General features: G+C 35.6%; 3 protein-coding genes across 3 annotated transcripts; 1 reads left to right on the plus strand and 2 right to left on the minus strand.

Moving 5' to 3' along the window:
* The first annotated feature begins 6,416 nt into the window (after window positions 1-6,416).
* Window positions 6,417-9,035, plus strand: LOC110601902 (septum-promoting GTP-binding protein 1). The gene is made up of 6 exons (XM_021739296.2): window positions 6,417-7,054; window positions 7,160-7,280; window positions 7,375-7,471; window positions 7,549-7,588; window positions 8,001-8,084; window positions 8,632-9,035. Exons 1-6 carry the CDS (start codon window positions 6,716-6,718, stop codon window positions 8,794-8,796), a joined length of 846 nt encoding a protein of 281 aa, XP_021594988.1. The 5' UTR covers window positions 6,417-6,715; the 3' UTR covers window positions 8,797-9,035.
* Window positions 9,036-20,199: 11,164 nt separating this feature from the next.
* Window positions 20,200-22,424, minus strand: LOC110601584 (F-box protein At3g62230). The gene is made up of 3 exons (XM_021738765.1): window positions 21,504-22,424; window positions 20,598-20,771; window positions 20,200-20,502 (listed from the first exon to the last, which is right to left on the minus strand). Exons 1-3 carry the CDS (start codon window positions 22,422-22,424, stop codon window positions 20,200-20,202), a joined length of 1,398 nt encoding a protein of 465 aa, XP_021594457.1.
* A 1,200-nt stretch (window positions 22,425-23,624) lies between these two features.
* Window positions 23,625-25,842, minus strand: LOC110601585 (F-box protein At3g62230). The gene is made up of 3 exons (XM_021738766.2): window positions 24,826-25,842; window positions 24,011-24,184; window positions 23,625-23,927 (listed from the first exon to the last, which is right to left on the minus strand). The coding sequence occupies exons 1-3, from the start codon at window positions 25,840-25,842 to the stop codon at window positions 23,625-23,627; spliced, it is 1,494 nt and encodes a 497-aa protein (XP_021594458.2).
* Between the last annotated feature and the right edge of the window lie 447 nt (window positions 25,843-26,289).

A 26,289-nucleotide genomic window follows, 5' to 3' on the forward strand; every position in this document is an offset into this window, starting at 1 on the left:
TGCTTTCATGAAATGCAACACATCACAGCTAATCACATAAAGGATGGTATTGTCACCATTAGTCCTCAACATCTCCAAATGCCAGGGGCGTAGAATGGGCCTCACTGGTCTTTCTCTTACATAACATAACATAATATTCCAAAGTGCTAGGGGCGTAGAATGGGCCTCGCTGGTCTTTCTCTTACATAGTGCCAGGGGCGTAGAATGGGCCTCGCTGGTCTTTCTCTTACATAGTGCCAGGGGCGTAGAATGGGCCTCGCTGGTCTTCCATAACATATCATCATAACATAACATCAGAGGACTATGGATCACCCAACAACCATCCACATCAACATCAAATTATGCAATGCAACATATTCGTGAAATTTCTAATGCAAACATCCTGGAATATTTCATGGCATTAATGATGCATGAGTATGCTTTCAGATTCATTCATTTGTTCAATTATCCAATTACTTTACTTAGAAACTTAGGGAGTTATCCCACTCACCTGGTGACTGAAGCTTTAACAACGTACTCTGAACGACTATCTCACAACCGGGGGTCTCGGTTCCTCGGGTCCGAACCTACACAGGTGGACTCAAATGAGGCACCAAACAACAAGAACATAACTCTAAACATACCCCCAAAAACCTCCTAAAAACACCTCAAAACATCCCTAGAAAACATGCAAGAAAAGGCTGGGAAGGGCACTTTCGGCGGCACCTTCGGCGGCCGAAAGTCCTTCCAGAGCCGAAAGTCAGGCAGGTTCGGCGGCACCTTCGGCGGCCGAAACTCCCAGACAGAGACGAAACTCATGCATGTTCGGCGGCACCTTCGGCGGCCGAAAGTCTCGGACAGAGCCGAAACTCCAACTTTCGGGGGCAAGCTTCGGCAGCCTAAAGCTGCCTCACAAGCCATGTTCGGCGGCCGAAACTCCCTTCGGCTGCCGAACCTGGTTTCTGCCAAGGGCAGAAACTTGGCTCCTCTTGCCTCCAAGTTTCCCAAACTTCCTAATCATGCATAAAACTCTTCTACAACATGCATACTCAAGCATACAAGCTCCTAGGGGCCTCAAACTAACTTAAACCCCAACTACAACACACAAGCAAGCCACATTGTTCACAAATCACATAAAACCTAACATTTGCTTAAAAACTCATACAACCCTATACATGCCATTCTACCCCATAAAACAACTTAAGACTTACTTAAAACACATAAGGAGCTTAAGATCGGCTCTTACCTCTTTGAAGATCGAGAGGGAGACGACCTAAACTTGGAGATCCACGAAAATGAGCTCCTGAGTTCCCAAAGCTCCAAAATTTGTTTCAAAAGTTCAAAACCTTCAATGCAAGCTTAAAACTCAAGAAAAATGGTGGGGATTTGAAGGAAGAACACTAGATTGGGAAGAGGGAGGTCGGAAGCTAGCTGTGGCCGAAAATGGGAGAAAGCTCGCCCATTTCGGCTAAGTGACCTTTTTATAGTGGCTGGCCAGACCACGTTCGGGGGCCGAACTTGCCTCCGCATGCATGCCATGTTCGGCGGCCGAACCTGACTTTCGGCGGCCGAACCTGAACTTCCCTCACTCATGCTTTCGGGGGCCTAACGTGCCTCCAAAACGCATGCATGTTCGGCGGCCGAACTTGACTTTCGGCGGCCGAACCTGGGTTTTCCTCCAAAGACTTTTCATGCAAAAACTCATTTAATTTTCATATTTAAAACCATGAAATGCTTTAAAACATTTTATAAAAACATGTTTCTACCCTACTAGAGGCTTCCGACATCCGAGATTCCACCGGACGGTAGGAATTCCGATACCGGAGTCTAGCCGGGTATTACAGTGAATAAGGACGAAAGTAGCCCAGAAAACACTTAAGGGCAAAAATGTCCGAAAGTTACGAAGAGCCAAAGAGCTCAAAAAAAATAATTAGTGCTAAAAAGCTTGAAGTAGGGTTAAAAATCAAGGTTAAAGAGCTAAAATGCTCGTAAAAATAGTCAGGGCTAAAGAGTCTGGAATAATGATATAGAAAATTAAAGAGCTCAGATGAACGTTCAGAGTTAGAGAGCCCATCAAAGAGGCAAATCGTTCGTGAAATCAATCAGTTGAAACGCTTATTAAAAGACCCGGGGTTTAAAGTTTGAAAGACACCTCAGAGTAAAATGCTCAAAATAAGACTCAAAAGGGCAGGCCATTAAGGTCGGATTGGAAAGACAAGACTAGAAGGGCAGAGCACCCAAGTTAGACATTCTAAAAGTAAAAACTACCAATGTCAGACTTTCCATGAAAAAAACCACCAATATTAGATATCCTCAAGAGATGATTATCAAGATATAAAATTTGCTCTCTCGGTTTAGTCTATGTTAAGTTGACCTATTCCATTAATTGCACTTCCCTTCGAAATTCATAAGCATCAACCAAACGAACAGGTGGTGTCGAATTAGCACGACGGATTCCCTTCTCTGACAGTCATAAATAACCATCGGAGAAGCAAAAGGACAACTGATAACGTATAAAAAATAGGACCCCCTAATATCATGACACATTTACACGTGAATCGAAAATCTTTCCATTTAGTCAGACCGGACAGTAAGAAGCCCAACCTATTAAGTACAAAGAATCAGACCAGTAATACTCTTGAGTTTACCCAAGCTCGGAATGGACAGATCGACCTTCTCAAAGACTACAGAGGACGGATAGACTGACCTCCTCAAAAACTCGTACTACAATAAGGCTTTAAATGCCGACATGACCGACCTCAGTAACCGGAAGGAGCTCATTTTTATGTAAGTCGAATGAGTCCGGCACGACCTGATGAAATTAGGGTAATGATGTCGACCTCCTATGAGTTGATTGCCTCTTTGGTACGACACAGAAATCATAAGTGCACATGTAAAGAGTATGACCGACCAACTCTGTATTTATTGTCCTATAATCCATCATTAATGTACTGTCTGACACAAGTATTCCTGCTTCATTAAAAGGAGACACAACATTAGGAGCATCAACTTTATTCAAAGATATTTATATACCGAATTAACCCTAAAAGAGGGGCTCTCCTTCTTTGAAAAAAAACCTCTCTTTCTTTGGCGGTTACATAGGGAGAACCACCATTATTTTTTTTTCTTTGTTTTACTTCCTTTTAACTCCATGAAATTCCTAGGTTTGATTCGAGTATCGGAGAGTCTCCACCAGAACCTTTTCTGGTGGTCCCCTGATTGTCTCTTCATCTTACATGCCTCATTCTTTAAAGTCAAGTATAGATGGATCTAACAGACTGATTACAGAACGATTATCAACCCAGTGAATCAGATCTCTGCTTAGGTTGTTCCCATCTACACGCCTCATCGAATCTCTCCATTATCATACTTTTTAAATATCTACCAATAAAAAAAAAAAATCCAAACTGCACAAAAAATTTATTACTAATCTTTTGCATTTAAGAGATATAGAAAACACGAACTTCTTCCACGGTGGTTTTTGTTTTTTCAGATAATTTTCTTTAGAAAACCCCACACTCTGCTTTGAGCTGCCCCATAAAAAAGGTTCAATCTCTCCTCTAGAGTTTCAATTTTAGAGCCAATTCTAGAATTCCTCAAATTGTTGATAAATTTAAACCGAATCCTCAAGTTTTGATTTTTTTTGCTAATCGAGACGTTTACGGTGCAGGATTTTACAAGATGGGCGCATCTCAAATACAGTTATCTCGATTCACGAACACCGTTAGATCATCACTCATCTCTAACAGTGAACCACGCCGAAAAAGCCAATCATAATAAAATAGGAATGCTCAATTTTACCTCTATAATTCTTGCAATATTCAAATTAATATAAATAATTTAACACAGAATTTTCATTTAAATATTAAATTAAATATGGAGTAACTGTTAATGCTCTGATAACTGTTATTATCCATAATCCTAATTAAGCAATGAATGATAAAAATAATTTTCTTATAGACTCATTGATTTAATTTTGTTTAAGGATGAGATCATTATGAATTTAATAGTTGAATTATCTATATATATATTTTAAAATTTCATGAAAATGCAGTTCACCAATTATTCAAACTTGAAGCAAAAGATTGACGTTTTAGCTAAAATGTCGCCGTTTCAGTATAACTTACTGACAGCAACCTTTTGGTGGATATTCTTTAGCCGAAACATTACAAGTTTGCATATCCATCTAACCCCTAAATAAGTATTGAAGAAATACGGAAAATATAATGATTCTTTTACGAAAATTTTTTTTTTATTATAATTTAAATTTAAATATAAAAGAACGTCTTATTTAAAAAAAACTAGAAAGTTGAATTTTACATAGTCATAATATAAAAACTAGAAAATTAAATTTTAAATATTGAATAATATATATATTAATTCTTTTTCATGGAAAAATAATTAACGGAAAATATTTTTTAATAAAAAATTAAATTATTTAAAAATAATATTTTTTCTTATTAAAAAATAATGTTATTTATTGAATTTTGAGATTTTTTTAATATTAACATATATAAATTTATAATTAGACGTTACAACCAAATAATAAAATAATTATTATTTTAAAATAGTAAATATTTTATTATGAAAAGCCTAAAAGAATAAAGTTGTATTGTCATAAGCTAGTAAACTTTTTTTTTTTTAAATAAAAGCATAAACTTAAAGCATAAATTTTATTAATGTATATTGTTAAATAAATATTTAATATCCTTAAAAAAATTCTTTAAAAATGAATTTAATGACAAATAAAATCCAAATAATTAAATTAATATGGAGTTAGAGATCTGGTAGCATGTAAAATCCAAAACAGTGTTTTTCCAAAATGATTTTTTGATCCAAATTTCAAAGGAATATTAAGAGTTTTATGAATGTTAGTTAGGGTTTCTTAATCATGATGATCGATTATTAGATTAGCCTCTGGGCAAAAACAAATTTAGTTGCTTCATATGTTTGGATTTTTCTTATATTTCTAATTAATTAATTGATTAATTAAGAAAAGACATTTTGAGCAAACACTTGACTTGATATGTAACACTTCATTTAATTTTTCAGACAGAGACACTGCGGGACCTGCCGGATTTCTTCAGTATTCAACTGCTGATTAGCTGCATAGTTACAAGCATGCAATTAAGATGTCATATTCAACTTCCCAACTAATCTTTGAAATCCAATGTTGTCTGAAAATTTTAATTTGGACTAATCATACTAGTCTTAATTCCAGTGGGTAATTAGGCAGTGTTGGAAACCATGAGCATAATCACAAAATTAAAAAAAAAAAAATTAAATAAAAATTGTTAATGTATCATGATTGATGTCGTAAGCTTTTGAATTTCCTTTAAGCTGTCAACACGTGTATTAACAAAAAGAGTTTGGCAACAATGAAACTCTAAAAATAAATCGATCAAAAAGGAAAAAAAAAAAGCATACCTAATCATGCTTAGTTGGAGTGTGTTTAACAAATTTTATAAATTTGTTAATGAAAATATAAGTAAGCTATGACATTATTACACATAAGAATAAATTAAATTCTTTAATAATTAATTATAATATATAGTTTGGCATTACTTTTTTTCATATCCTAACCAACGCCAATGCCACCCACTACAATTAACTTAGCCACCCAACAAATTAGTATATCTTAGGTGGTTAAGTGGTTTTAGTCTACTTGTCCACCCCTTGGATCACCCTTTACCAAATCATATTATCTTTAAATATTTTCAATTCATTAATCTGAATTTAAAATCTTTCAATTTTAAAAAATAAATTAATAATTACCCCATTAATTTAGCTTTGTAATTTATTGAAAGTTATTAAATTGTGTGCGTAGGTTTGGAGTTTTGTAATTGAATACAAACTCCTATTTTAAGGAACATAGAAATTGTCAAAGGCCTCAGGCAGACATGAGCTAAAAGCTTTGAGATCAGATCATTACTTTGTTGTTATCAAAAAGCTTGGGTTTTCTTATGTTGAGGGTATTTTGGGAAATTAAGGCTGACGAGCCACAGGTTTTCTGGGCAACTGCCAAAAACTGTTAGAAATTTGTAGCATCTATCGTAACAATCAAGAATAAGGATTCATTTTATATAATTCATCACAAAGATTCACTACTTTAATTCCCACCATAACCAACCCCAGTAACACCATCTCCTTTCTTTTAGATAATGCTTAATAGAGTTTAAATAAAAATTAATTTTTATTCATGAAATATTATAATAATTTTGAACTTGTAATATTTTAAATTTAATAGTGCAATTTCAGTATTTCCCATATTAGCAAATCTAAATTAATACTCACACCTTTTATCACTGTGTAAGCATTATACCCTAAAGATTCCTGCTTTACAAATTATAATAATAAGCATCCCATTCTTGAATCTACCTATAAATATTAATTTTCTTATCTGAAAACACCTCACAAGATGCTTGTGCTCTCTGCATGTAGACAAAAGCCATCTTCACAAAATACCCAAAACACCCTTTTCATTAAATGACCAAAATACCCTCATCATTTCCATCCCTAGGACCCCGAAATTGACCCTAATGCCCATAGTGTTTTAAGACCCAAGAGGCCGGCAATTTGGACTGTTTTGGCATCCGTGAAATACCGGTCAACCGCCCATCCTATAACTCTCTAGAGCTCGGTCAGTTACATGGGAAAATAAAATAAAATAAAAAAAACCACAAGACCAGACAACGGACCATGACAAAGCTTGAAGCAAACTCTCTGTTTCATTTTCATGGCCAAGATCGTTCGTGAGAAGATGACACAGCTTTATCGGAAGATCAATGTTCATGTAAATATCAAGTGGAGTATACTCGAGCGAGTATCTGTTTTTAGACAGTTTTTTCAGTTTATTTGGGATAGGATTCTTGCTTGCTCTATAGGGAAGCCTGTTAGGTATCGCCGGCTGACTCGCCGGCCTTCTTCTCCGCCACCGGAGGCTATTGAAGCCGGTGGGTTGGAGTCATCGGAGGAATCCACCGCCATGTTTAGCGGGTATAACACGGATTCAGATTTAGTCACTTTGAAGATTAGTTTGTTGGGAGATTGCCAAATTGGAAAAACAAGCTTTGTAGTAAGAATTTTCATCCTCTTTTTTTCTTAAAAAAATATTTATCTGGATATATGTTGCAGCAACTAACAGTTATTATTTATTTTTTTTCTGTTTATAATTATTAAGATCAAGTATGTGGGAGATGAGCAGGAAAAGAAAAGCTTGGAGATGACAGGATTGAATTTAATGGATAAAACATTATTGGTTCAAGGTGCCAGGATTACATTTAGCATATGGGATGTAGGAGGTATGTTTAATTAACATTTGAATTAGTTTTAGCTGATTTTTACAAAAATTATAGGATTTTATGATAGCTAATCAATCTGGTAATCTGAATGCAGGGGACAGCAACTCACTTGATCATGTTCCTCTTGCCTGTAAAGATGCAGTAGCAATTTTGTTCATGTTTGATCTTACTAGTAGGTGTACTCTTAACAGGTAATAAAAAAATTAATTTACTATTACTAAGGATTATCATATTATATACTTAAATAAAATTTTCAATTGATTTGCAGTGTTACAGAATGGTATAATCAAGCCAGAAAATGGAATCAGGTACCTAAACATTTTCTTTTCTTTTCTGAAAACAGATCTTTCTTTTACTGATTCTTCATATGAGTAGCTAATTTATATTAATGGCCATTACAGCAAAATGATTAACATTTAAAGGATAAGAGTGTCAAATTCAATTTACATGGCCCATGAAATTTAGTGGTAGCTAATGAGTGGCCTAACTCACTAAATGATATCACCAAAAATCCAATTGAAAAGTTATTAGTTTTTTTGCGTGTGTTTTCTTTCACTTATTTTATTTAATGGGGGTAGTCTGCATCAAGAAATTGATATGGCTGAAACCCCAATTTTTGCTCTGTTTCAAAGAGTGGAGCCCTAAAATTAATGGTGGATGTTTTGATGTAAATGATGTTTCTGTCTGTAACTTTTTATCTGTGTTTTGTTATGTTTGTAGACAGCAATTCCCATATTAATTGGGACCAAATTTGATGATTTCGTCCGGCTTCCTCACAATTTGCAATGGACAATAGTGACTCAGGTACACACACAATTTCAATTTGCATTCCAGGGAAGAGTTTGAGTTCTTTCCAATACTGATTTTGAAGAAGACTTACAAGTCATCAATGATGGGCTGTAGCATTTAATAAGTTGATAGACTTTGGTGATTAAATTTCATGAATGTGACAGGCATTTTTGGCTGGCGTGTGAATTAGAAGAATGTCTTTTAGGATGACTCAGAGATGACCACTTCCTACTACGAGAGAGTCTTTGTTTGTCAATTTTGGGATAATTGACATTTGTGACATTTTCTTTTTTCACTCTTTCCGCGTTTAAAGATAAGCAAAGGGGGGCCACTTAGTTTCCCAATATTGGGAGACACCTTTCTTTTTAGAAAATATAATACATACTTTTTTATTATTTGATAGAACATATACCGTAACCTAAAAGTTAGATTTAAGTTAAAAATGTAAATTATTAAATCTGTAGGTTTCAGATAATCGTACGATAAAAAAAAAAAAGTATTTGTGGGATAAACGTTTTGTGGTTTAAATATTGATAATTTGGTTTGATTTGATTTTGTACAGGCTAGGGCATATGCAAAGGCAATGAAGGCGACCCTTTTCTTTTCAAGTGCTAAACATAATATAAATGTGAACAAGATTTTCAAATTCATAATGGCAAAGCTATTCAACCTGCCTTGGTCGGTAGAGAGAAACTTGACAATTGGAGAACCCATCATCGACTTCTGAACCCTACTTTAGCCAATGATCATGTACATACCCAATATCAAAATTCAAAAAGGAAACAGCATAGCACGAAATTTCAAGCTCATCAGATCAGAGACCTTTTCTTTTCTTTTCTTTTCTTTTTGTCTCCTTTTCCTTTTAACTTTACACTCCATGTGTAAGTAACATGGTTGTAGCAGGGAGTTTCTTGATGCAAAAGAAGAAAATATGTGAAATTTTAAAGATTAGAGGCAGTTTGCTTATTGTATTCTCCATGTGAATATCCCAATTCCAAGTCAAACTGATTGGCTTCCCTATTCTCTTTTCTGCCAGGAGAGAGGGGCGGAGCCAATACCCAGAATCTACCTTCAATCAAAATTGGCTATTTTTAAATCTTCTATTCACTTTTGAAAAACAGGGGAAGGGCGGAAAAAGAAGAGAGAAAAAGGGAATAGAGGATCCCACATCCACCAGTCCTACAATTATTCAGATTATAGTATAGATTTCTAATAATATAATGTAAAGATTTGGGTCATGGGCCGGGCTCAAATGGCTCTGTCCTAGTCTAGCTCACCCAAGAATAAAATAATTTTTTAAAAATCTATGATAACAGCGAGTGGTGTCAACTGTCAAACGACAAGCAGTTTTAGGCTCTTGAAAGGATAAAGGATAATCGAGTCTCTAGCCATCTCCATGGACGGCCACCAGGTAAGAACGGAAAAGGTTTAGGCACATCAAGAAATCACGTTTTCTACAACAAATGGAGAAAGAAAGCAACAGAGAACCAGGGAAAGGAAATGTCTCAGCTGTTGAGCAGCCTCTTTGCATGCGTAAAAACAACTAGATTGCAGCATTTTTCAACCTGCAAACCCTAGTCCATAGACAGCCACAACCTACATAGGTTCCATGCATTAAAAGAAAACTTCTAGGGAAATCTGTAGATAACTAGAGCAAACACATATGCAAGGGAAAAAAGACGGGGAAAGCAGCCTCAAGAAAAGTCTCCAATTTGTTTCTAGTACAACAACTTACTTGAAACCAAAAGCAGAAATGTGATAGACCAAGAAGATCCAGTCGGTTGCCGAAGATCAATTCCAAATATCTTGACTAAGTTACTGCTGCAGCTTGCTTGCCTAAAATAGCTGTTATTTGATTCTACTTTGATTCTGTTATTTGATTTTGTTGATTTAGCACTACTTGTTTGTTTTGCTTTCATCCTTATTTGTAGGGAAGTTGTTATTTTTCTGCAGTATATATATTACTGCTATTCATTAATAAAGGGCAAGCAAATTCTCAAACTCATTACTGGTTTTCTTTTCTCACCATAAGCAGAAAATTATTCTTCTTACATTCTTACTCTGATTGGGACCATCTAACATTGGTATTAGAGCCCGATTTTTTTTCCCCTCTCTTCTTTCTTCTTACTATTCTTTCTTATTCCTTATGACGACTAACAAGGAACGAATCGAGAACCTTGAAATAGGACTAGGGCAGCTTCAAGATGTTGTTGGTCGAATGGAAACTGGGGTTACTAGCAAATTGCAACACCTGGAAGATATGATGACCAAACTTTCTGAAACAGTCCTGTCAAGCCGAGAAGGTGGAAGCAGCAACTCTCGGGAAAAATCAATTCAAAAAGGCGGCAACCGTGCAGAATCGGCCACAGGAGGAAAGCCAATATTCTCATCAAAATTGGCCAAGTTTGAATTCCCGAGGTACTCCGGTACTGATCCAACCGAATGGCTAACAAAAGCTAATCAATTTTTTGATTTTCAAGCCACGCCAGACAATGAGAAGGTTTCATTAGCCTCCTATCACATGCAAAGGGAAGCTAATGAATGGTGGCAATGGTTACACAGAACTTACAAGGTAGAAGATAACAAGGAGGTTACTTGGGAGATTTTTGTCGATGAACTGTGGGCCAGGTTTGGTCCGACGGACTGCGAAGACTTTGACGAATCCCTGTCAAAGATTCGCCAACTAGGCTCCTTACGAGATTATCAGAAGGAGTTCGAAAGATTGGGAAACAAGGTTAAAGGGTGGACGCAAAAGGCGTTAGTGGGTACTTTTATGGGCGGATTAAAAACAGAAATCGCCGATGGAATCCGTATGTTTAAGCCAAAAACTTTAAAAGAGGCAATCAGTTTAGCCAGGATGAGAGATGAACAGCTGAATCGGCAAAGAAAAATTCACCGTCCTAATTTTATATCACCGACCTCCTCCCCAGTTAAAAAAACAGAAACACCCATACGCCGATTGACTTGGGATGAGATGCAGAAGAAACGTGCCCAAGGTCTCTGCTTTAATTGTGAAGAGAAATTCACTCCTGGACATCGTTGCAAGGGACCCCAACTTCTCCTTCTAGATGGGGGTGATGAAGACGAGGCAACCATGGAAGAACAACCGGAAATATCCCTACATGCACTCTCTGGATGGGCAACTCACAAAACAATGCGAGTGGCAGCAAAAATTGGTTCCTACACCCTGATTGTACTGATTGACAGTGGATCTACACATAACTTCATCAATACAAAGGTAGCAGACATGTTACAATTGCCAGTACAGCCGTTCAAACCCTGCGACGTTAAAGTTGCGAATGGAGGATTACTGGCATGCCAAGGCAAATTCAATGATGTTCAGCTGCACCTCCAAGGTATACCTTTTGTAGTCACCTTGTTTGCTTTGCCTATAAGGGTTTGGATGTGGTTCTAGGGATTCAATGGCTGGAAAGGTTGGGAACAGTGGCATGTAATTGGAAGAACTTAACTATGGAGTTCCAATGGGACAACAGCACTCACAAATTGCAGGGCCTACGGACACCAGTTATTCAATCAACATCTCTACAAGCCATCTCTAAAGAAGCACGACATGGCAGTTCAATATTTGCTATTTGTATTGATTCCAGTAAGGGTTCAGAATTCATTCACCCTGACTTACAATCAATACTGGACCAGTATCAGGACCTGTTCAAGGAACCAATTCAGTTACCACCACCAAGAGAAATAGAGCACCACATCAATTTGAAAGAAGGCACTGAACCTGTCAATATCAGGCCCTACCGATACGCCTATTTCCAGAAAGCTGAGATTGAGAAACAGGTACAAGACATGTTGAACTCCGGGTTGATAAGGTCAAGTACAAGCCCATTCTCTTCTCCTGTTCTGTTAGTGAAAAAGAAAGATGGGTCTTGGCAGTTTTGCATTGATTACCGAGCACTCAACTCTGTTACCATCAAAGACAGATTTCCAATCCCCATTGTCGATGTTATGCTCGATGAACTCCACGGAGCAAAATATTTTACCAAACTAGACCTTCGAGCGGGATTTCACCAGGTACGGGTTCATTCTGCAGATATTCCTAAAACTGCTTTCCGTACTCATAACGGTCATTACGAATATCTTGTCATACCCTTTGGCTTATGTAATGCACCATCAACCTTTCAAGCAATTATGAACTCTATCTTTCGTCCCTACCTCCGCAAATTTGTTTTGGTCTTTTTCGATGATATTCTCATCTACAGCCCAGGTTGGACCACTCACCTTGAACATGTCCATACAGTGCTTCAAACCCTGAGACAACACCAATTTACAGTCAAACTCTCTAAATGTGCTTTTGGGTTACAGGAGATAGAGTATCTGGGACATATTGTCACTCCTCAAGGGGTGAAGGTGGATCAAAATAAAATTTCAGCTATGGTAAATTGGCCTAAACCCACTAATGTTTCTGAGTTACGTGGATTTTTAGGTCTTACAGGTTACTATCGGAAGTTTGTCCGCAATTATGGCCTTATAGCACAGCCACTCACCAATCTTTTGAAAAAAGGGCAATTCCAGTGGACTGATGCAGCTGATAAGCGGTTGTCGAAACCGTCAAAAATAACCTATTATCAATCAACAAATAAATTTGCAGATAGTGGCAATAGGGTCGAACCACAGGGATTTGACACTATGGATTTTCCTAATAATGACTTGGACAAGTAAATAACAAGAAATTAAAAGAGGGGGGTTTTGTTTTGATGATTAAAACTAAAAAGCAAGAGAAAGCAATAATTTAAAGATGAGTAAATCAATAAGAGAAAAGCTTCTAGTTGAAGTATGGATCTATTTCAGATTGTTTAGAATTGATCATTGATTCTTTAATACTCCTATTTATTTCAATAAATTAGTTTAGGATGTGGAAGACGCTTCTCACAATCCAAATTCCTCCTTAGTTCTAGTTTGATTAGGAAACGTTCGCTAATCAAACACTAGTTAACAAGTTGCCAAGGAACGTCCTTGGGGCCTTTGGCATCGAACAACTGTTAACTGCATTAAGACTTAGAGAAACCTAATTCTAACCTTGCCAACCGCGTGGTCAAGTTTAGATTATGCAACTTGATTAAATGTGTGTTTAAATAATCTAAGCAATTACGGACCTAAACTGTTCAAACAATTGTTACTCAAGCAATTAAAAGCAATAGGCCTAAATTGATTCTAAAAGCAAAGCAACAATTATAGAAAGATCTAATTGCATAAATATTGAAATAAACAAGAGTTCAACAATGGAGTATTAAACCTCCCAATTCATCACAAATCTGAATTTTCCAACTTCAACTAGAAAAGAAAAGTGTTTAGCCACTCATGGTGGACAAAATCACAAAAGAAAAGAAGAAGAAAAGAAGGAGACAAGCTGCTGTATTTTTCTGCAGAATTGCTGAAGATGAGATAATATGCTGGTTTGGATGTTGCCCTTATATAGCTGGAGAATCCCAATTCCAATTTGATTAGGGTTTTGGAATCTCAATTTGATTTGGTCTTCTTTGTAGTCTTTGATTCCTCTTTGGTTTTTGTATTTGATTGAGAATGGAACTCTCTAAGTGAAGGGCGTGGCTCTTGGGACTGATCTTGTGGTGTTTGAAGTGGACTTGGACTTCTTTTCTTTGAATTTCTAATTTCTGCTCTTTTCCCGCCTCTGCTGTATTTTCTGCTATTAAAGTGATTTGGGCAAATCCTGCGAGTGATTTGGGCAAATCACTTGCTCATTTTGCCCCAATCGCTTCCTGGGGTTCAGTCCAGTTTCTGTCTCTGTCTCTGCGAGTGATTTGGCCAGTTCCTGCGAGTGATTTGGCCAAATCACTCAGACCCAATCACTTTTCCAGCTTTTTCTTCACTTTTTCTCCAACTTTCCAATTTCTTCCTTTTCTGCAAAAACATGACAAAAACACAAATTAAGCTAGAAAAATGTGTAAATAAACAGTAATAAATATAATAAAAATGTGGCTAAATTATGCTTGATCAGCAGCAGATTCAGCTTTCCAGCAGCTCAAATCTGCAATGACAGCCACACCTATTCTTGCCATGCCAAATTTTGATGAAATATTTATTATTGAATCAGACGCTTCAGGCGACGGCATTGGTGCGGTGTTATCCCAGCAAGGCAGACCAATTGCTTTTATGAGCAGGGCTTTGGGCAATAGCAAACGCTCTTGGTCTATTTATGCTAAAGAGATGTTAGCTATCATACATGCCATTCAGACTTGGAGACCATATTTGCTCGGCCGAAAATTCATCATCCACACAGATCAACGCAGTCTCAAACATTTGCTGGAACAACGGGTGGTGACACCTGAACAACAGAAATGGATTTCCAAGCTTCTTGGTTATGACTACGAGATCCTCTACAAACCAGGAAAGGAGAATAATGCAGTAGATGCATTATCACGGGTTTCGGGCAGTCCTAGTTTGGACGCTTTGTTCGTATCTCAGTCTCCATTATGGGATACAATAAAAAAAGAAGCTGAAGCTCATCCTTACATGATTAAAATTGGCAAAGAAGCTACAGCAACTCCAGGCAATCCGTATCGGTGGCAAAATGGGCTGGTGAGTTATAAGAATCGCATTGTTGTGCCTCCAAACTCCCCACTTATTCCACAACTTCTACATGAGTTTCATGATTCTCGTCTTGGGGGACATTCCGGAGTTCTAAGGACCTACAAGCGGATTGCTCAGCAATTTTATTGGCCCTCAATGTATACAACTATCAAGAATTATGTGGCGGCTTGTGAAGTTTGTCAACGAGTTAAGATGGAAACTTTGTCACCTGCTGGGTTACTACAACCACTTCCGATTCCTTGCCAAATTTGGGATGATATCACAATGGATTTCATCGATGGATTGCCCACCTCGAATGGTAAGAATTCTATCCTTGTTGTGGTTGATAGATTGAGCAAATCTGCTCATTTCATAGCACTTTCACATCCATATTCGGCCAAGGTGGTAGCTGAAAAATTTGTTGACGGAATTGTGAAATTGCATGGCATGCCACGAACAATCATCAGTGACCGTGATCCCATCTTTGTAAGTCACTTTTGGCGTGAATTTTTTAAGATGTCAGGAACCCAGCTTAAAATGAGTTCGGCTTACCACCCTCAGACCGATGGTCAATCTGAGGTAGTCAACCGTTGCATTGAACAGTACCTCCGGAGTTTTGTGTACCAACAACCCCGCAAATGGTTCTCTCTGTTGCCTTGGGCAGAATTCTGGTACAACACAACTTTCCACATATCAACGGGAATGACTCCCTTCCAAGCCTTGTATGGAAGATTGCCCCCAACAATTCCCCTCTATCATGAAGGAAGCAGTTCAGTTCATGAAGTTGATCAAAATCTCCTTTCTAGAGATGCCTTGTTGAGTCAACTTAAATCCAACCTTGCGGCTGCTACAAATCGAATGAAACAATATGCTGATTCAAAAAGACGAGATATACAGTATGAAGTTGGTGATTGGGTATTTTTGAAGCTTCATCCCTATCGCCAACATTCTGTGTCTGTTCGAACTTATCCGAAGCTTGCTTGCAAATTTTATGGGCCATATCAAATTGAAGAGAAGATAGGACCAGTCGCTTACAAGCTTCAGCTTCCCCCTGGTTCTCGCATTCATCCAGTTTTTCACGTATCTCTCTTAAAAAAGAAGATTGGAGAAGCTGCTCTTTTCAGCAATGAACTGCCACCTGTGACTGATGATGGTGAATTGCTCTTGGAACCTGAATCTGTTCTTGATACCCGTTGGGTTAAAAAAGGATCCAAAATTGTTGAACAACTTCTGGTCAAATGGAAAAAGTTTCAAGAGGAAGATGCTACATGGGAAGATTCTCAGTCCTTCACAGTACATTTTCCTAACATTAACCTTGAGGACAAGGTTGCTATCCGAGGGGGAGGTAATGATAGACCAAGAAGATCCAGTCGGTTGCCGAAGATCAATTCCAAATATCTTGACTGAGTTACTGCTGCAGCTTGCTTGCCTAAAATAGCTGTTATTTGATTCTACTTTGATTCTGTTATTTGATTTTGTTGATTTAACACTACTTGTTTGTTTTGCTTTCATCCTTATTTGTAGGGAAGTTGTTATTTTTCTGCAGTATATATATTACTGCTATTCATTAATAAAGGGCAAGCAAATTCTCAAACTCATTACTGGTTTTCTTTTCTCACCATAAGCAGAAAATTATTCTTCTTACATTCTTACTCTGATTGGGACCATCTAACAAAATGGTAGATAATAGTTACCTGAGGGATGGGCATATATAATCCCTTCTTGAGACGTTTGATACATTTTCCCCCAGTACTTGAAGAAGAGCATATTTTAGAAGACAAACACTCGCAAGTTCAGTGAGGGAGTCCTAAACTGCGTAATATGGCGAACCCTTGCCATATAACTCTCCCTGTTTTGTCCATTCTCGTCTTCTTCGTCCGAGAGAAACAGATTCAGTTTCCTTAGCATCGGACCGCAGTTGATTATGTACTGGAGGACATGCAGTTCATTCACGCTGCCTTTGAAACCCTTAACGTTGATCACCTCCAGGCTTCTATGGATGCACTTTGGAACCGCCCATAAGTGGTTTGTCCAAAATTCTTGTGGATTTAATTCAAGGGGAGGAACATAATCCTGTAGTTAACCAACTATAAACACAAGATAAGTCAAATTCTGCTGGCAAGTACTCACAGGGAAAAGTTTTGCAGGGCCTATGTCAAAGGTAAGGATCTTAAGCTTTGGACAACTTCTGATCATGAAATTAATCCCATAAAATTCATAGGCGTGCATTGAGTTTTCAAGATCAGATGGCGGACATTTAGTGGAGATTGCAAACTAATTGGTCCTTCTCCTTGGGGAAAAAGCTACACCACCGCATCAAATTTTGAGTTCAAATGACCATGAAATAATACATAATTAACAACGTAAATGAAGTGATTACAGTGTGAATCACATCAATTTCCTAAATCTAATTAGTAACAATATGCATAAAGTTTTGGATTATCAGATTTTCTTAATTACTAAAAACAAAATAATAACTAGAATATATATGTAATCGTAGTGTGTAGCGGTATATTTTTTGAATATAATGATAATTTATAGTTATTTTTTATAATAAATATAATACGTGAATAAATATAATTAAAATTCGAATATTTTAATTACTTTTTAAATATAAATCTTAATCGAGTACCATGATAATTATAAGTGAGTAATTTAATGTTATTAAATAAATCGAAAAAATATATAATGAGAGAGTGAATTTGATTTGCGAAAAGGAAGGAAGATATCAGGGTTAAGAGACAAAACAATAATGAAGTATAATTATAGAGAATTAGTGGGAAGAAAGAAAAGAAAGAATACCCGAAGAAGGACACTGCACACAGTCAAAACTGTAACAGCATAAAACTCTTGCAGGAAATCATAGAGAAGAGCACCAGATTCATTAAATTCAGGCTCCATTCCAAAGTCAAGATCAGCCTCCACCATTTCAAAAGTAAGTATCATAAGTGGGCAACCGTAGGTATAATGCAGTGTATAATATATCGTTAGACTTTATATTTTAATATAAAATTATTACTGAAAATATTTAGAATTATATTAAAATTATAATAAAATTTAATTTAAGGAAAATTTAACGATAATTAAAGAACGGAAAATTTAATTTCGATTTTAATTATCCATGCTTATTGCATATTAAAATTTGAACAAAATAGACTTTTTTAATAGTATATGATACAGTTAGATAGTAAATATATTAATTTTAAAAATCAATGAGAGTAACTAACTAATACATTTATTATCACTTATACTATTACAGGAGTTATTTTTCCTAATAGAAAGAGATATTCATTGCATTGATTAACAAAGATTAGAATTTATATCTATTTAACAAATGTGCAAGCTGGAGAATTAGAGAGCCAACCGACAGGGAGGTGACCACTTCTATCATGTTGGCGACCCACTTGTTAGCTGGCATAGGAGTAAACTTAAGAGAAATATATGGAAAGGTTTCACACCGGATTTTAATATCTAATACAATAACAAAAATTCCTGTAAAAACCGGAGGATGTTCTTAGAAACCATATTGATGAATTGGAGATAATTCATTCGAGAATAGTCCTCCCCAAATTCTTGGAGATAACAAACAACATTGCAACTTGGGGTGGTCAGAAATGAACAAGCCTACTTAGTTGTATATAATGAACAGATATTCATTGCATTTATTAGAAAAAATTACAATCTCTCTATTTAACAAATACGCAAGCTGAGCTGGAGAATTAGAGAGCTAACCGACAGGGAGGTGGCCACTTCTAACATGTTGACGACTTAGTTTGCAAACTTGTAAACTGGCATAGGAGTAAACATAAGAGAAATATATGGAAAGACTTTACACTGACTTTTAATATCTGACAAAATAATAACCATTTCTTTAAAAACCGGAGCATGTTGCTCGGGAACCAAATTAATGAATTGGAGACAATTGATTCGAGAATAGTCCTCCCTAAACCCTTGGAGATAACAAATGGTTTCATAGAGTTTATTTCTCATTTCAGTGTAATTTGTTTATATTAAGAAAATAAAAAAAAGTGGATCAACAGAAAATTAAATAGATTGTAGTGTTGAGTTATGTGGAGAATGTTTTGAACATTTGGAGTTTTATGTAATATTTGTAGAATTTTTATGAAATTGATATTTTTCAGTTTAGTTAATCAGTTAGATTGGAATAAACAGTTAGTCTGCAATCAAAGGAGATAGAGACACAAAAGTCGAAACTGCTCCATCCACAAGCACCCCATGTGAGTCTCTAACAACGTCCACAAGACGACTAGATGCAAAAAGAAAATCAAAGGATGTGTCCACATTTACTGTAATAGAACTGGAGGGTGCGTGATCCTGGGCAGCCACAAAGGGTGTAGCATGGTTATTTATCAATAATACGAGTCATTTAGAACGGAAAATAAAAGCATATGTATTAAGATAGTGAAGCACACAAATATTTACTGTGATTTATTTGCTTTGTATTTTGTGATTCACACGCATTCATGATTTTAATTTAATGACTGAGATATAAATAGTATTAATTTATGAAATAAAGAAATATATTCAGGAATGGAAAATATTTTAATATGTAATGAGAATTTATAAAAAAATATGATAAAAATTGAATAATTATACTGTTTAAAAATTATATAAATATTATATATTTATATGTTTAGAAAAATAATTAAAAAATAAATTAAAATAATTATTAAATATATTAATAGTTTTATCTCTAAAGTTATTTTGAGGAAAATACTTCTGTGACATTATAAGTGTTATTTATAATATATCATTAGATTTCATATCTCAATAAAATCATTACGAAACTACATTCGAATAATAAAAATTGATAGTGTTTGTAATTTATTATTCTACTAACTAAATATCAAAACAAAATTTTAAATAACCATTCCATTTTAAGCACCCTTATCATAATACAAGTTATAAAATATATTATGCTTATAATTAAAATTATTTAAGAAAAATATTGCATACTGTTAAGTTCTAGTGATATGTGTAAGCCCACATGATCTCGATTTTTAATCAACACATTCACACCAATTTACGCCGATTTACAGAACTATTGAAACCTAAATTTGTTGTTGTGACACACCGAGAATGGGCATTGAAGTGAGCTGAATTGTAGCATGGACATAATCAATTCAGACCAAATGGTTGCTTGAGTGAGGAGCTCTAACCATGAAAACCATGGAAGAGAGCTCTAGATCTCCTAAACTCGGGCAAACAAGAGGCAGTGGCAGATCTTATGGGTTTTCTTTCTAACCTAGTGAGATACCACCATCACCTTCACATGTTCTTGACAAGGGGAACCCACAGATCTAAGTCTCTAAGAATCTATAGAAAACTAAAGCAAACACTTGCAAGAAAAAGCAGCCTTAAGAAAATTCTCCTTTTCTCTCGCCTGGAGAGCGCAACAGAAGACTAACCATAGAAGAGCTCTGAAGCCCAAATGACAAAGAGAAATAATTACCTGAGGGATGGGCATATTGTAATCCCATCTTGAGCTGTTTGATACATTTCCCCCCAGCACTTGATAGTTTCAACACCATACATATTTATTTAACAAAAACATAATTTAGAAGACAAACACTTGTAGGTTGAGTGAAGGGCTTCTAGACTGCACAATGTGGCGAACCTTTTGAACACAATTCTCGCTGTTTTGTCCATTATCTTCTTCTTCCTCGGAGAGAAAGAGATTCAGCTTCTTTAGTTTGCGCCCGAAGTTGATAATGTATCGCAGTACACGCAGTTCATCCAGTGTTCCTCTGAAGCCTTTAACGTTCACAACCTCGAGGCTTCTATCAAAGCATTGTGGGATGGCCCATAAGTTGTTTGTCCAAACTTCTTGAGGATTTAAATCAAAGGGAGGTTCATAATCCTGTTATTAACCAACCATACACACAAGACAAGTTAACAAATCTATGTAAAGCTTGCTATCATCACTTCTACAAGTCAAATACTGCAAGTACTCACAGGGAAAATTTTTGCAGGGCCTATGTCAAAAGTAAGGATCTTAAGCTTTGGGCAGCTTGTGAACATGAAACTCATCCCATAAAATTCAAAGGAGTGCATTGCAGTTTTCAAGATCAGATGGCGGACATTAAGTGGAAATCGCAAACTAAATGGTTCTTCTTCTCGGGGAATAAGCTGCAGCACCACAAAAAATTTTGAGTTCAAATGACTATGAGACAATATATATAACAAGGGAAAAGAAATCATTCCAGTGTGATTACATTTCCTCCATATAATCTGCAAAACAATGCATGAAGGTTTGAAATATTATATACTCTTAATTACTCAATATGGCTAAAAGAATAATTAGAACTTTGTAATTTCTAGATATAAAATGTTAAACCGTTACGTGTACCATACGCTCTTTAAATATAATTACAAATTAATAACTATGAATATCATTAAACACGTAAATAATTACAATTAAAATTTGAATATCTTAATAACACATATATAATTATTAATGAATAGTTAATAAATAATAATTACAATTAAAATTTGAATATCTTAATAATACACATATAATTATTAATGAATAGTTAATAAATAATCATAATATATGTATGAATACACTAATAGTATCGAATAAACTGCTTCTATGGCTGTTCGACACCAATGATCTGAGCCATTGTTCGGCACTAATAATATCGAACGTAGATGTTCGGCAATAATAATATCGAACGTACATGTTCGGCAATATTTTTAAATTTTGCGTGATTTAATGAAAAGTTTATTAGTTATGCATGAATCGAAAAAAAATTCTGAATTTTTGTTCTGCAAAAAGAAAAAGGAAGCTGTTAGGGTTAGGAGACAAAACAATAAAGAAATATAATTACAAGTTAATTAGCGAGGAAAAAAGAAAGATACCTGAAGAAGGACACTGCACACAGTCAAAACTTTAACAGCATAAAACTCTTGCAAGAAATCATAAAGAAGAGAACCAAATTCAGCAAATTCAGGAACCATTCCAAAATCAAGATCAGCCTCTACCATTCGACGTTGATTATACAAGTGAAAGTCACCAACTTTGCCTGAGTACTTAAAGAACCGTAACTTTGGTCCCCCAATCCAGAAGAAATCTCTAATAAAACTGCACTTATCAAGAACCAAATTCTTCAGCCTCAAATTTGGTATACAAATATCGAGGTGATGCATGGTCCGACACTTCTTTAAACTCAAAGTCTCTATCAAAGGACAACATAACATCAAAAACTTGATAGAAACCATACTTATCTCTATCCACCCGAAAGAAACCCCCTTCAGGATCTTAAAATTTCTTAACCTAGAAACATCAAATTTGCAGGAAAAAAATTTCAGTGATTCAAGACCCTCATTTAGAAAAACCTGGTACGGCAATTCAACTACTGCTGGATGATTCTCATCATCATCATCTTCATTCCATCTAGGATCCGAGAATTCGAGTTCTAACTCCCTCACATTTCTTGAGACGGCGAAAATGATAAAGTTTTGAATGTCTGTGAGGAAACCCTCTGGTTTTGAGCAAGCCATTGCAAATTTCCGAATATCTCCTTGTGGGTAGCTTGCAACAAAGTTCCTGGCGAAATCAAACAAGGAACTCCTTTGAATCCTCTGCTTCTCTTCGGTTTCTTCAAGATCAACAAAGAATTTCTCATGAAACTCTATGCTTTTCGTCTCACGCCAAATGTTGCGCCACCGCTTAGACAGGATGCTTGTCCTCACGGCTTCTTTGAAAGGCAGATAACTGACGATAAGCACAAGAAGAGAGCTAGTGAGCGTCGAGAACAAGTCTAGGTTATTGCTGTCCATGATTTTTCAGGATTTGTTTGGGGTGAAGAAGAAAAGGAAGACGCAGTACGTTTTTTTATATTGGTAAATGTGAAACGTCTGTTTGGAAGGTGACGACTGGCGTGGTTGTTTCTTTTCTGTCAATTGAAAAGAAAAAGAAGAAAAAATCATTATTTAATAACACTGTCTAGCGGAGAGAAATCATACAACCAAGAACTTCTATATGCTATGGCTAGTGTTTTTGCAGTGAAATTCGATAGCCTTCAAAAGGAAAATCCCTTATAATCAATTCATTACCATATAAACAATAAGGAGAAAGTCATTGTAGCTTGGTGGGGTTATAGTACATGCATCCTTACTAAGTACACTCCCGTCGGAACATCGAAGAAATGAAAGAAATTAATCTTTTCAATGGGTTTGAAATCGCTAGTATGTTAAGAAAATTGCATGATCTGTTCCAAACTGTTAATAAGCTTGTATTTTTCTAAATGAAAAACACTAATTTGAACCTTTGAGTTATTTTTCTAAAATTAAGAATGAGAAGGTAGATTAATATATTTACAATAAATAGTTTGTAGTATGAGCTCTCTTGGAAGTAATTGTATTAAAAGACTAAATAGCTTCATCAGCTTGTAATAATATGATTATCTAAAAATAGTAAAGAAAGATACATATGCTTATAGATGTAGTCTTTTATTGAAAAATGAAATAAAGAAATATCATTGTTCTGGTTTATTTGCTTTTCTTTGTTGTGGTTTACGTGATTTCATAATTCATTATATAAATTTTAACTAAATGGTAATTAGATGAAAAGCGAAGAACATGCGTAAAAGAAATTTTAATTTATTTATAAATTTATTTAAATCGAGTCTATATAAATCCGAAATATAAAGGTAAAGAGTTTTATTTGGCAGTTCATATATATCTTATCTAAACTAGAATTTTCTAACCATGTGAGATACCATCATCACAGTCTGAAGTTACCTCCTTCACACACATGAAAGAAGGGCTTTTTTCCAATTCATGGCATATATTATAAAAAAGGACACCCAATGTTGTTTCTAGTACAACAGCTTAATTACTTGAAACCAAAAGCATAAACGGTAGAATATAGTTACCTGAGGGATGGGCATATATACACCCTTCTTTAGATGTTTGATACATTTTCCCCCAGTACTCGATACTTTCACACCATACGTATATATTTAACAACAACATAATTCAGAAGACGAACACTCGCAGGTTCAGTGAGGGGGTCCTAAACTGCGTAATATAGTGAACCCTTGCCATATAGCTCTTCCTGTTTTGTCCATTTTCGTCCTCTTCGTCGGAGAGAAAAAGATTCAGTTTCCTTAGTTTTGGCCCGCGGTTGATTATGTACTCGAGGACTTGCAGTTCACTCACGGTGCCTTTGAACCCTTTAACGTTGACAACCTCCAGGCTTCTATGGATGCACCGTGGAACGGGCCATAAGTTGTTTGACCAAAATTGTTGTGGATTTAATTCAAAGCCAGGTTCATAATCCTGCAATTAACCAACCATAAACACAAGACAAGTTAATACAGCACTGCACAGCTTGCTATGATCGCTTAATGGAAAGTACTCACAGGGAAAATTTTTGCAGGGCCTATGTCAAGAGTGAGGATCTTAAGCTTTGGACAACTTCTGATCATGAAATTAATCCCATAAAATTCAAAGGCGTGCATTGCAGTTTTCAAGATCAGATGGCGGACATTTAGCGGAGATTTCAAACTAACTGGTTCTTCTCCTTGGGGAATAAGCTGCACCACCACATCAAAGTTTGTGTGCAAATGACCATGAGATAATACATAATTAACAAGGTAAAAGAAATGATTTCAGTGTGATCACATCAATTTCCTCAATCTAATCCGTAATAATAATGTATAATTTTCTTTATTACTCAAAACTAAAGGTGATAAAAAAATAATTATAACCTTGCGTATAATCGATACGTTTTAAATATAATTATAATTTAATAACTATAAATATTATTAATTGAAGTATTATAATAAATAGTTTTGAATATAATTATAGTCTAATAACTATAAATATCATTAATTGAAGTATTAAACATTTATCGTAAGATGTTAAATTAATTTTTTAAATTTTTTTATAATAAAAATAACATTTAAATAAATACAATTAAAATTCAAATATCTTGATTTTTTTTAAATATAAATTTTAATCAAGCACATTTAATAAATAATCATAATATGCATGATAATTATAAGTGAGTAATCAAATAATGTTATTAAATAAACTTATAAAATATAGAATGAGCAAGTGAATTTGATCTGAAAAGAAAAAAAAGGAAGATATTAGGGTTAAGAGACAAAACAATAATGAAGTAGAATTATAGAGATGTATACAAGTAAATTAATGGGGAGAAAATAAAGAATACCTGAAGAAGGACACTGCACACGGTCAAAACTTTAACAGCATAAAACTCTTGCAGGAAATCATAAAGAAGAGTACCAACTTCAAAAAATTCAGGCTCCATTCCAAAATCAAGATCAGCCTCTACCATTTGACGTTGATTATACATGTGAAAGTGACCAACTTTGCCCGAGTACTTCAAGAACCGCAACATAGGTCCCTCGATCCAGAAGAAATCATCAACAAAATTGCACTTATCAAGAACCAAATTCTTTAGCCTCAAATCTGGTAAACAGATCTCTAAGTGATCGATGTTCCAACACTTCTTTAAGCTCAAAGTTTCTATCAATGGACAGCACACCAACAAAAACTTGATGGAAACCATACGCATCTCTATCCACCCAAAAGCAACCTCCTTCAGGATCTTAAAATTACTTAACCTAGACACATCAAAATTGCAGGAAAACAATTTCAGTGATTCAAGACCCTCATTTAGATAAACCTGGTAAGGCAATTCAACTACTGCTGGATGGTTCTCATCATCATCTTCTTCATTCCATCTAGGATCCCAGAAGTTGAGTTCTAACTCCCTCACATTTCTTGAGACGGCGAAAATGATAAAGCTTTGAATGTCTGTGAGGAAACTCTCTGGTTTTGAACAAGTCATTGCAAATTTCCGAATATCTCCTTGTGGGTAGCCTGCAACAAAGTTCCTGGCGAAATCAAAGAAGGAACTCCTTTGTATCCTCTGCTTCTCTTCTGTTTCTTGAAGATCAACAAAGAATTTCTCATGAAACTCTATGTTTTTCGTCTCACGCCAAATGTTGCGCCACTCCTTAGACAGGATGCTTGTCCTTACAGCTTCTTTGAAAGGCAAATAACTGACGATAGGCACAAGAAGAGAGCTAGTGAGCGTTGAGAACAAATCTAGGTTATTGTTTTCCATGATTTTGCAGGACTTGTCTGGGTTACGAAAAAGAAGAAGACGCAGTAGGTTTTTTATATTGGTAAATGTGAAACGTATATCAGAGAGCAGTTGCATTTTGTACGTATTTGGAAGGTGACGACCGGCGAGGTTGCGTCTTTTCTGTCAAAATATTTATTTAATAACTGACTACGCAAAGAGAGAAATCATAAATTCAAGAATTTTTATGGGCTATGGCTGGTGTACAGTGAAACTCGATAGCCTTAGCTAAGGAAAATCCCATGCAATCAATTCATTATCATAAACAATAAAGAGAAAGAAAGAAAGATGCCATTTGTAGCATGCATGGTGATGGTGGGGTTATAGTCATTTTCCTTTTTCTGATAGTTATCCCTTTTATTCAGATATGCTCAATGCTTCCAATTATAAAATACATTCGTCCATTTGTAAAAATATATGTATGTAACGTTCAGTTGTCTGATTGCGACAATTCCAAATTGTATCGAATGTAACGATCGGCTGTCTGCTTGTGGAATTCGTCTAACGTCTGCAGATTATGACAAT

The sequence above is a fragment of the Manihot esculenta genome, chromosome 15 (genome assembly GCF_001659605.2).
Source record: "Manihot esculenta cultivar AM560-2 chromosome 15, M.esculenta_v8, whole genome shotgun sequence".
NCBI lineage: Eukaryota > Viridiplantae > Streptophyta > Magnoliopsida > Malpighiales > Euphorbiaceae > Manihot > Manihot esculenta.